The 11767-nt window shown below is 41.6% G+C and overlaps 1 protein-coding gene and 1 pseudogene across 2 annotated transcripts in view; both read right to left on the reverse strand.

Annotated features, from left to right (window-relative positions):
* Nucleotides 1-6249, reverse strand: part of LOC145813077 (uncharacterized) — a 28389-nt gene extending 22140 nt beyond the window's left edge. The window contains exons 1-4 of the mRNA XM_082908340.1: nucleotides 6244-6249; nucleotides 6120-6126; nucleotides 6059-6081; nucleotides 5858-5949 (exon numbers count right to left, since the gene is read on the reverse strand). Coding sequence (XP_082764466.1) covers nucleotides 5858-5949; nucleotides 6059-6081; nucleotides 6120-6126; nucleotides 6244-6249 — 128 coding nt within the window. The remainder of the gene's footprint in view (nucleotides 1-5857; nucleotides 5950-6058; nucleotides 6082-6119; nucleotides 6127-6243) is intronic.
* A 384-nt stretch (nucleotides 6250-6633) lies between these two features.
* LOC145813898 (vesicle-associated membrane protein 721 pseudogene) lies at nucleotides 6634-7489 on the reverse strand (annotated as a pseudogene). The gene has a single exon (XR_014357308.1). The product of XR_014357308.1 is annotated as a vesicle-associated membrane protein 721 pseudogene (transcript).
* Nucleotides 7490-11767: the final 4278 nt, after the last annotated feature.

Below are 11767 nucleotides of genomic sequence, written 5' to 3' on the forward strand. Positions count from 1 at the left end.
ATAACATTTTGGATGTAGCTTTGATTACAAATGAAGTGGTTTTGGAGTATAGAGCCAAGAATAGGGAAGGGGTGATTTTTAATGCCAATTTTGAGAAGACTTGTGATCATGTTGAATGGGAATTTCTGGATTTTGTTTTGGTGAAACCAGGTTTTGGCGAGAGATGGGGAAAATGAATTTATGTTGTCTTGCTTCATCCAATCTCTCGGTTCTATTGAATGGGAAACCAGGGAGAACTTTTGAAGCTTCGAAGGGTTTAAGGTAAGGGGATCATTTATCTCTATTCTTGTTCACCGTAGTTGTTGACGTGCTGAGTAGGATGGTTGATACGGCACTCGAGGCATTTATTGGACAACTTTGAGATAGGAAGAGATCGTGTCTTAGTATCACGCATACAATTTGCAGACAATACCATCTTTTTCCTTCAGGAGAGGAGAATAAAATGGTGAATTTGTGTTCCATCATTTTTGTTTGAAATGGTTTTTGGGATTAACTTGAAGAAGAGTACATTAGTGGGGAAATCTTTTGCATGATAGGTTGAGTAGAATGGCGGAAATCATGGGATGCCCAGTTGAGTCTTTACCAATGAAGAATTTAGGCTTGCCCTTAGCAAGGGATCTGAAGAGGGAAGACTTTTGGGCACTAGTCTTGAAGAAGATCGGAAAAGGATTGGATGGGTGGACGAAGGCATTCATTGGAGAAGGAAGACACAAGCATCTGGTGGGTCACATTGTTGAAAAGAATATTGCATTGCTAGATAAATGGTTATGGAGGTTTTCGAGAGAAAGTCTTCATGGAATGTAGTTATCAAGAGTATGTTTGGGCTCCAGGCTAAGGAATGGTATTCGAATGTGGTGCAAAGGGGGGCCTATTGTGCTCCTAGAAATTTATCTCACATGAACTTGCTAGGTTCTCTCAATTCAAAACGTCTTTTTGTTGAGAATGTGGAATTCAATTGGTTTTGGGGGTATCCTTGGAGCGGCCATTTTTCAGTTATTCCCTCGCTTGTATCGGACATCTGGATCTCATGATTTTTCTATTGCTTCCAAGGTGTCCTCTTCTTCATTTTCTATCTTGTGGAATTTTAAGTTTTTTAAGAAATGTTAATGATTGAGAGAAGCTTTGGAGCTTGTATTTTAGTTGACAATTCTTGAGAATGTTTCTTTGTCTTATTTCTCTCTTGATAGGTGTGGTGGCCATTCATTTGTTTTCTTGTAAGTCCCCTATTTTGAGAAGCTGATGGATGTAGAGTGCAATGGAAGAAAGAGAAGGGAGGAAGAAGAGGGCCACAACCCTAACACGTGGCCACAACCTTTAACACTCAAATTCTCATTAATCAAAGCTATCTATTAAATTGCAAAAACCTCAAATATATAGACCACGGAACCCTAATTCAATATAGTAAACTAAATCATAATATGGACTATGAATAAAACTTAACTTAGGCAACTAAATCCCCAAATATAAGAAATCAAATATTATTAAGATCCTAATGAACTACAAAATAAATAAAAAAATAAAGTATTAAAGACATAAATAAATAAATAAAATCTCCATAAGCCCCCATGAATATTTTGCATCATTCTCCCCAACTAAAAAGAAGAACTTTTCCCCGAGTTCCTCTTTAAATACTGAACTTGGCCATGCCAACAAATCAAATATTTCGAATAAGCCAATTATTTGATTTTATCCTTGTTCCAACTAATCAGTTTGATCAAGCTATTGATGAGCCCCAACACGGGTTAAACATGCAAAGAAAATCCTTAATACCAACAGAGTCAATCAACTCTATCTTGATAAAATAATCGGTTGGAGGCACGTCCAAAGGATTTGACAAGTGAGTGTGCCTTCATCTTCAAGAACTTCTTTATGTAGGATCACTGTCTTCAGGAGCGGCTTCTTGAACTTCCGGATTTTCTTCCAAAATAGGTTCACTTACCTCGGATGTTGGAACGACTTGATCAACAAAGTCCACATGTTCTTCACTAGCACTTTGAGAAAATCTTGAATTTTCTACCAAAAAATGGACCACCAAGTTATCCAAAGTTGATTGGATTTGGAACAATTGAGTTGACATTTGGTTGTGGGAATTTCTTTTAGGTCTTGATGGAAAGCATCCAAATGTGAATATACCTCTGCATTAGTTACCAAGATTAAAGGGGTCAAAGGGCTTCTTTTTTTTTTTTCCCCTGGATTTTTTGGCTGGGCTCAACTCGGATTGGTTTCAAAGGTTTGAGATAGCAGTGTAGACTTGAGTTGAGTAAGGAATCCGTAAAATTCGTAATTCGATTCAGTTCAGTTCAGGCCAATCTGATAAGTTTGGATTGATTTTTTGAATCTGTGGTTCGGTTTCGGATTGAAGAATTAAAAATCTATAGTCCACGGATTGGTTCCGGATTGAACCCCACGGTTCCGGATTGGAACCGATCCAGACCATATGCAAATAGTGTATATTTTTATTATACATCTTCCCTCATAGTATCTTCTCTTATTCTATATAAAACCTAAACTCAAACCTAAACCCGTATAATATCTTTTTTTATTACTTTTATTTATTAGTTTTTAGTTTTAATTTATAATGGTCTAAATTTTTATGGTGAAACCAATTTTCTTATGGTTGTTTAAATTCTAGAACAGTATGTCGCTATTATAGAAAAACATGTTGCTATTGTGGAACTAATATAGCGCTATGTTTCTGTTTTTATGAAATTAAAATGTTACATATACATTTTTTTGTTATTTAATTATATGAATCCGTGATCCTAAACCGATCCAATCCGTGTTTAAATAAGCTGGTTCGGATTGGTTCCATGATTTAAATGGATTGGATTGGTTTTAATTTTTTAGGAACCGTAGATAACGGATTGGTCCTGATTTTACCTAAATCCAGTCCAATTTTACCCAAATCCTGTCCAATCCGGACCATGCTCACCCCTAGTGTAGATGTAGGTTAGTTGGGCTAGATGTGGTTTGGGCATAGGGAAGAAGTATGTGGTTGGGCTCTTTATTTTTATTTATTTATTTTTATTTTTTCTTTTATTTTTTTAATAAAGTGTACCTGGGCAGAACCACCAAAGATCCTCTAGAGTGAAATTTCTCTAAAGTTTCCTAGAGTGCTACATTGTGTGGTTGAGATTTACTTGATGTGACTTGCCAGTAAATCTCAACCACACAATGTAGCACTCTAGGAAACTTTAAGGAAAAATCACTCTAGAGAATCCTTACTCGGGCAGAACAGGGTGATGTAGCCTGATTGGGGTGACCTGGGTGTTTGGGTTAGATGCTAATTTAAATAGGTGAGCTTTGGGCCACATTTAAGGCTTAACAGTGGGCTGGATTTGCTTGAAGTCTACCTGGGTTTAGTTTGGGTTTATTGGGTTTGGGCTGGTCTGAGGTTGGGCTAGAGTTAAGGTTTAAGTGGCTGGATTTGGGTTAGATCTAGCTGGTAATTTTTGGCACAGGTGCTTGTGGCTTGGTTTATTGTGGGTTATAAAGCTGGTCAGGTTTAAACAATGGATATGGGTTTGGATTCAGACAATGGGTTAAATATTGGATAAGTTCAAGTTTGTTTTGTTTTGTTTGTTTGTTTTTTTTTTTTTCAGTCTTCTCATAGAGACAATGCGAAGAACCCACCTGCAAAGGTGAATCGCAGCAGAGAGAATGGGAGGAGACTGACAGAGGCGATGACAATGTGATGCAAGTGGAAACGGTGATCGTGGGTGACGGTGACAGTTGTGACTGTGTTGATGATGGCCATTGCTGGCGACGGAAGGCAATGGCAGTGATGGAATTTTTTGGTAGTGTGACAATGATAGCAAGGCAATGATGGAGTGAGCCCGACCAAGGCTGGTCAAGGCAGTGAGAGAGAGACCGGAGGCAAAAGGGATCGGAGCTTCTGCTCTGATACCAAATTGATGTAGAGCGCAATAGAAGAAAGAAAAGGGAGGAAGAATAGGGCCACAGCCTTTAACAGTAAAATTTTCATTAATCAAAGCTATCTATTACACTGCAAAAACCTCAAATATATGTCACAAAACCCTAATTTAATATAGGAGACTAAATCATAACATAGAGTCTGCATATAACTTAATTAACTTGAGAAACTAAATCCCCAAATATAAGAAATCAAATATTGGGTGTGTTTGGGAAGCTTAGTTTGAGGATAAAATAGCCTCAAACTAAAAAAAAAGAAAAAAGGCCCAAAAGCCCCTAAAAAAAAAAAAAAAAAAAAAAAAAAAAAACGGTGGGCTGTCACAGTGACAGTGTATACTACTGTCACCGTTGACAAGTTGTCCCATTATTGGTAAATGACGATTTTACCACTTTATATTAATTTTGAAAAATGTGAGATTAGGGATAAATTTGTCATTTTAACTTTAAACATCATTTCAACACATTTTTCAATACAACACTTCAAATAAAAATCCATTCCATCTTGCTATTCCATCTTCCCAAATACAAAAATTAAAATAGCCTATTAAAAAAGCTAAAAAGCCTCTAAAATAGCCACTTCCCAAACACCCACATTATTAAGATCCTAATGAATTATAAAATAATAAACTATTAAAGACATAATAAAATTATAAGACTGTAAACAAAGTCTCCACGAGCCTCCATGAATGTTCCGAATCACTGACTGATTCTCCAAATGTTTATTTCTTTTCCTCCTAACAACATGGTCTGGGATGCTTCCTTGCTCCTTAAGGTTAAAGTGTCTATAATTGGCTCAAAAGAAGCTTAATACTAATGACATGATCCAAACAAGGCAGCCTAATTGTTACTTGTTCCCACAATGGTGTGTTATGTGTAGGAGGTTGAGGAAAACATGGATCATCTTTTATTGCATTGTTCCTTAGCTATTTTCTTATGGTGGAATTTTTATTTGGCAGAGATTAGCATTTGCTTCGCATTGACTTTAAGGGGTTTGTATCAAATGACAAGGCACAGGATTTATGGAAATGTGTGTTCGGATTTTATGGCTCGAGATGAATGCTAGAGGTTTTTTAGGAAATAATTTTTTTGGGAGGCCTCGTTTTCGTGTCAGTGGCTCCTCCTTTGAAAGTGGTTCCAGGGATTGGAAAGCGATTTGTAGAATGTGAGATTGTATTTTCCTTTTCTCTTCTTTCTTTTTTCTTTTCTTGGTGGACTTCTTGTCCTCCTCCTCTTGTACTTTTTCTTGCTTCTTTTAATAAAATCTTTTCTTCTTGTTGGAAAAAAAAAAAAAAAAAAAAAAACAGATGCAGATGAAAACAGGTCCTTGTAAAATTATACCTGATGGAGATGATGTTGAATATAAGCTTCCAGAAGAAGAACCGACGAATCTCACTCTATCACCTACAAGTTTCATGATTTAATTCAATTAAAAATAGTTCAGCCAATGTCAAAGATATAATAACGGTTACAGTATACTAGAGAAGGTTGAAAAGTGAACTATGAAGGCGTCCCTGGCATGGAATCAGATGTGAAATACCTGTTTTAAACAAAGGACTCTTAGATGTCCCAAAAGAAGAGGGTACAGTGTTATTCTCCATTTTTGGTTGGGACTCCAGGCCACAAGAAGGAACATTTGACAAGATGGGCGTATCTACCTCAGTTGCTGAAGGACCCATGCCCTTAGCGAGCTCAGTGGCTCCAACACTTGGCTTGTTAATGTTGCAGGATTTATCTGCATTATATCCCTCTTTCCGTAACCCTGCTTCCTTCGATAAACCCTAATAACATCTAAACAAGTCAATAATAAGAACAACCAAAACAAGCTATAACAAGAAATGATCCTCCATATGCCACATGATGCAAAACTTATACAAAGAAGATGATATTCTTGTATCAGAGTCAATTCCAGAGATTTATATCTTACACCCAGAATTGAATGTCTATCAAAAATAAGCAATTTAGCCCCAAAGTATCTGGCAAGTGCCTTTGCCAACATCTCCTGGTATATCTCAGACCCTGCCCAAAAAACAATATCAGAACTGAAACTAAACCCTTACACAGCATTTCTTAAACAGGACAAATTACAACCCCCAAATAAATTGAGAACTTAAAAATACTCACAAACCTGCAGGACCAGAGAGCAAAATCCTCGGGTTCATGGCAGAAAGTTCAAAGGTATATTTAACTTGTTCTCTGTGTTTGAAATGTATATACAAAGGTGCAATCAACACATTTTTTGTGTTTTCACTGCGAGAGGGGAAGAAAGTATAAAAATGTTAACATATTAATAATGTTCCATTCAGGATTAACAATCATCAATGCACCATTCAGCAGTCAAAGAATGGACATAAGAAATCAACAACCATGGGTGTTCACAGAAAGAAAGCAACCACTTACCAATGGTGTTAAAATCCACCTACTCTCCACCTACTTCACCCACTTAAACCTACTCCACTAAACCTAACCCACTACACCACTACCACCTCACCTACTCCACTAAACCTAACCCACTACACCACTACCACCTCCACTTCACCTACTTCTTACCTACTACACACTCACCCTCTTCTATATATATAGGAATCATGAATCATTGTAATATGAATTAACAACAATATAAGATATAAATCAATAATACAATCAATTTATTCTCTCTCTCTTTTCCTATACATTAATTCTAATATTTGTTTCTCTCTCTCTTTTCCTATACATTAATTTTAACATGGTATCAGAGCTTTATCTTCATATTCTGTAACCACATTTTCCTCCTCATTTGGGTACCCTGGGTCCTGAAGTCTTGTGCCTGAGAGCGAAGGTTCTCTGTTTTATCCACTAGAAGCTCAATCTTCTCTCCACGATCCAAAACCTTCTCAATATTTTCCATCATCACTCCTTTGACTTCTGAAACCTGAGCCTTTACTTTGGAAAGCTTGCTGATCTCCTCTGGATGATCCACACAGTACTGTATCTGCTCCTTAAGTTTGGGTCCAAACTCCCTATTCAGGCTATTAGCAGCAGCAGTTGCAGCTTTTCCACCACCATATCTCTTGGTGAAATCCTCCTTAACTCGTTCAAGAAATGCCATTGGAATCTGTCTGCCAGCAGATTCCACAGCGACGACACAATAAGTGAAGCCGTCTTCGACGAGATAGTTGAAGGTGTGGCCATCGCAGTTGTAGGTGAACTTGTTGTTGGAGGAAGGGAGTTTCTGGAGGCACTGAGAAGCGATGCTCGTGAAATTTCCAGTGAATTCGGTGAATTCGGCGAGAACCACTGTTCCTCTAGCCACGAAGCTGTAGATCAAAGACTGTTGCCCCATCTCTCTCACACTCAAAACCCTAAAACTTAGAGAGACAAAGGGGTAGAGAGATAAACGGACGGAGAAATTTGTAGAGAGAGAAAGTGATGTGCCGAGAGGGAGAGGGAGGTTTGAATTGGTTGAGCTCCGGCGGGCGGTCAAGGCAAGGTTGCCGCCCGCCGGAAGGCGAAGAACACCAAGATCTTTAACCTTGATATCAACAACTATATGATCGAATTGCATATTTTTATATTATTTTTCAAAAGAAAAACTTCTTGTTTGTTTTTTTGGTTATCAATCATATAGTTATTGGTATCCGATTAATATGATTTTTGGTAGGCTTGAAGTACTCAACAAACCCTACAAAATGAACGGTTCAGATCATAAAAATAATCCCATAATGCATCACAAAATGAAGCACAACAGTCACTGCTGTGCCTTTGCCACAGCAGTGACCCCAATTCCTTGGCAATTATGGGGCGTCAACACCTCGAATTCAAGTTTCTTAAGGAACTAGTTTGCCTAAAGTGAAATCTGGCTCTAACTCCCAAACAGGAAACCCGATTGGAGTCCTGTCTTCTCCCACAAGTTTCTCGTGCCTAGGCGGTAGTGTGTGGCAGGTTTTGTGCGAAACCGACGCCTTTTGGCGATTTTAGGGCGTCAAAACCTCGAATTCAAGTTTCTTAAGGAACTAGTTTTCCTAGAGTGAAATCCGGCTCTGACTCCCAAACCGGGAACCCGATTGGAGTACCGTCTTCTCCCAGAAGTCTCTCGTGTCTAGGCTGTCGTGCGTGCCAAATTTCGTGCCAAACCGACGCTGTTGTGGTGATTTTGGGGCATCATCACCTCGAATTCAAATTTTTTAAGGAACTAGCTTGCCTAGGCCGCAATCCGGCTCTAACTCCCAAACCGGGAACCCGATTCAAATCCGGTCTTCTCCCACAAGTTTCTCGTGCCTAGGCGGTCGTGTGTGCCAAGTTTCGTGCAAAACAGACGCCGTTTGCAGATTTTGGGGCGTCAACACCTCGAATTCAAGTTTCTTAAGGAACTAGTTTGCCTAGAGTGAAATCCGGCTTTAACTCCGAAACCGGGAACCCGATTGGAGTACCGTCTTCTCCCACAAGTCTCTCGTTCCTAGGCGGTCGTGTGTGCCAAGTTTCGTGCCAGACCGACGCCGTTTGGTGATTTTGGGGCATCAGCACCTCGACTTCAAATTTCTTAACGAACTAGCTTGGCTAGACCGAAAACCGGCTCTAACACCCAAACCGGGAACCCGATTCGAGCCCTGTCTTCTCCCACAAGTCTCTCGTGCCTAGGCGGTCGTGTGTGCCAAGTTTCGTGCAAAACCAACGCCGTTTGGTGATTTTGGGACATCAACACCTCGAATTTAAATTTCTAAAGGGACCGAAATCCGGCTCTAACTCCCAAACCGGGAACCCGATTCGAGCCCCGTCTTCTCCCACAAGTCTCTCGTGCCTAGGAGGTCGTGTGTGCCAAGTTTCGTGCTAATCGAACCCCGTTTGGTGATTTTAAGGTGTCAAAACCTCGAATTCAAATTTCTTAACGAACTAGTTTGCCTATAGTGAAATCTGGCTCTCGCTCTCAAACTGGGAACCCGATTGGAGCCCCGTCTTCTCCCACAAGTCTCTCGTGATTAGGCGGTCTTGTGTGCCAAGTTTTGTGCCAAACTGACGGCATTTGGTATTTTGGGGTGTCAACACCTCGAATTCAAATTTTATAAGGAACTACTTTTGCCTAGAGTGAAATCCGGCTTTAACTCCCAAACCGGGAACCCAATTGGAGTCCTGTCTTCTCCCACAAGTTTCACGTGCCTAGCCGGTCGTGTGTGCCAAGTTTCGTACGAAACTGACGCCTTTTGGCGATTTTTGGGCGCCAACACCTCGAATTCAAGTTTCTCAAGAAATTAGTTTGCCTAGAATGAAATCCGTCTCTAACTCCCAAACCGGGAACCCGATTGGAGTACCGTTTTCTCCCACAAGTCTCTCGTGCCTAGGTGGTCGTGTGTGTTAAGTTTCGTGTCAAGCCGACGCCGTTTGGTAATTTTGGGGCGTCAACACCTCGAATTCAAATTTCTTAAGGAACTACTTCTGCCAAGACTGAAATCCGGCTTTAACTCCCAAACCGGGAACCCAATTTGAGCCGTGTCTTCTCCCAAAACTCTATTGTGTTTAGGCGGTCATGTGTGCCAAGTTTCGTGCCAAACCGACGACGTTTGGTATTTCGGGGCGTCCACACCTCGAATTCAATTTTCATAAGGAACTACTTTTGCCTAGAGCGAAATCCGGCTCTAACTCCAAAATCGGGAACCCAATTGGAGTCCTGTCATCTCCTACAAGTTTCTCGTGCTTAGGCGGTCTTGTGCGCCAGGTTTCGGGCGAAACAGACGCCTTTTGGCAATTTCGGGGCGTCAGCACCTCGAATTCAAGTTTCTTAAGGAACTAGTTTGCCTAGAGTGAAATCCGTCTCTAACTCCCAAACCGGGAACCCCATTGGAGTACCGTTTTCTCCCACAAGTCTCTCGTGCCTAGGTGGTCGTGTGTGTTAAGTTTCGTGTCAAGCCGACGCCGTTTGGTAATTTTGGGGCGTCAACACCTTAAATTCAAATTTCTTAAGGAACTAGCTTGCCTAGACCGAAATCCGGCTATAACTCCCAAACCGGGAACCCGATTCGAGCCCCGTCTTCTCCCAGAAGTCTCTCCTGCCTAGGCAGTCGTGTGTGCCAAGTTTCGTGCAAAACCAACGCCGTTTGGCGATTTTGGGGCATCAACACCTCGAATTTAAATTTCTAAAGGGACCGAAATCCGGCTCTAACTCCCAAACCGGGAACCCGATTCGAGCCCCGTCTTCTCCCACAAGTCTCTCGTGCCTAGGCGGTCGTGTGTGCCAAGTTTCGTGATAATCGAACCCCGTTTGGTGATTTTAAGGTGTCAAAACCTCGAATTCAAATTTATTAACGAACTAGTTTGCCTATAGTGAAATCTGGCTCTAACTCTCAAACCGGGAACCCGATTGGAGCCCCGTCTTCTCGCACAAGTCTCTCGTGATTAGGCGGTCTTGTGTGCCAAGTTTTGTGCCAAACTGACGGCATTTGGTATTTTGGGCCGTCAACACCTCGAATTCAAGTTCCTCAAGAAATTAGTTTGCCTAGAGTGAAATCCGTCTCTAACTCCCAAACCGGGAACCCGATTGGAGTACCGTTTTCTCCCACAAGTCTCTCGTGCCTAGGTGGCCGTGTGTGTTAAGTTTCGTGTCAAGCCGACGCCGTTTGGTAATTTTGGGGCGTCAACACCTTGAATTCAAATTTCTTAAGGAACTAGTTTGCCTAGACCGAAATCCGGCTCTAACTCCCAAACCGGGAACCCGATTCGAGCGCCGTCTTCTCCCACAAGTCTCTCGTGCCTAGGCAGTTGTGTGTGCCAAGTTTCTTGCCAAACCGACGCCGTTTGGCAATTTTGGGGCGTCAACACCTCGAATTTAAATTTCCTAAGGGACAAAATTGTCTAGACCGAAATCTGGCTCTTACTCCCAAACCGAGAACCCGATTCGAGCCCCGTCTTCTCCCACAAGTCTCTCGTGCCTAGGCGGTCGTGTGTGCCAGGTTTCGTGCCAATCGAACCCCGTTTGGTGATTTTAAGGTGTCAAAACCTCGAATTCAAATTTCTTAACGAACTAGGTTGCCTAGAGTGAAATCTGGCTCCAACTCCCAAACCGGGAACCCGATTGGTGCCCCGTCTTCTCCCACAAGTCTCTCGTCTTTAGGCGGTCATGTGTGCCCAGTTTTGTGCCAAACCGACGGCGTTTGGTATTTTGGGGTGTCAACACCTCGAATTCAAATTTCTTAAGGAACTACTTTTGCCAAGAGTGAAATCCGATTTTAACTCCCAAACCGGGAACCCAATTCGAGCTGTGTCTTCTCCCAAAACTCTATTGTGTTTAGGCGGTCATGTGTGCCAAGTTTCGTGCCAAACCGACGACGTTTGGTATTTCGGGGCGTCCACACCTCAATTCAATTTTCATAAGGAACTAGTTTTGCCTAGAGCGAAATCCGGCTCTAACTCCAAAATCGGGAACCTAATTGGAGTCCTGTCATCTCCTACAAGTTTCTCGTGCTTAGGCGGTCTTGTGCGCCAGGTTTCGGGCGAAACATACGCCTTTTGGCAATTTCGGGGCGTCAACACCTCGAATTCAAGTTTCTTAAGGAACTAGTTTGCCTAGAGTGAAATCCGTCTCTAACTCCCAAACCGGGAACCCCATTGGAGTACCGTTTTCTCCCACAAGTCTCTCGTGCCTAGGTGGTCGTGTGTGTTAAGTTTCGTGTCAAGCCGACGCCGTTTGGTAATTTTGGGGCGTCAACACCTTAAATTCAAATTTCTTAAAGAACTAGCTTGCCTAGACCGAAATCCGGCTATAACTGCCAAACCGGGAACCCGATTCGAGCCCCGTCTTCTCCTACAAGTCTCTCGTGCCTAGGCAGTTGTGTGTGCCAAGTTTCTTGCCAAACCGACGCCGTTTGGC

This window comes from Camellia sinensis, chromosome 15 (genome assembly GCF_055761805.1).
Source record: "Camellia sinensis isolate YWXY chromosome 15, ASM5576180v1, whole genome shotgun sequence".
In the NCBI taxonomy this organism is placed as follows: domain Eukaryota; kingdom Viridiplantae; phylum Streptophyta; class Magnoliopsida; order Ericales; family Theaceae; genus Camellia; species Camellia sinensis.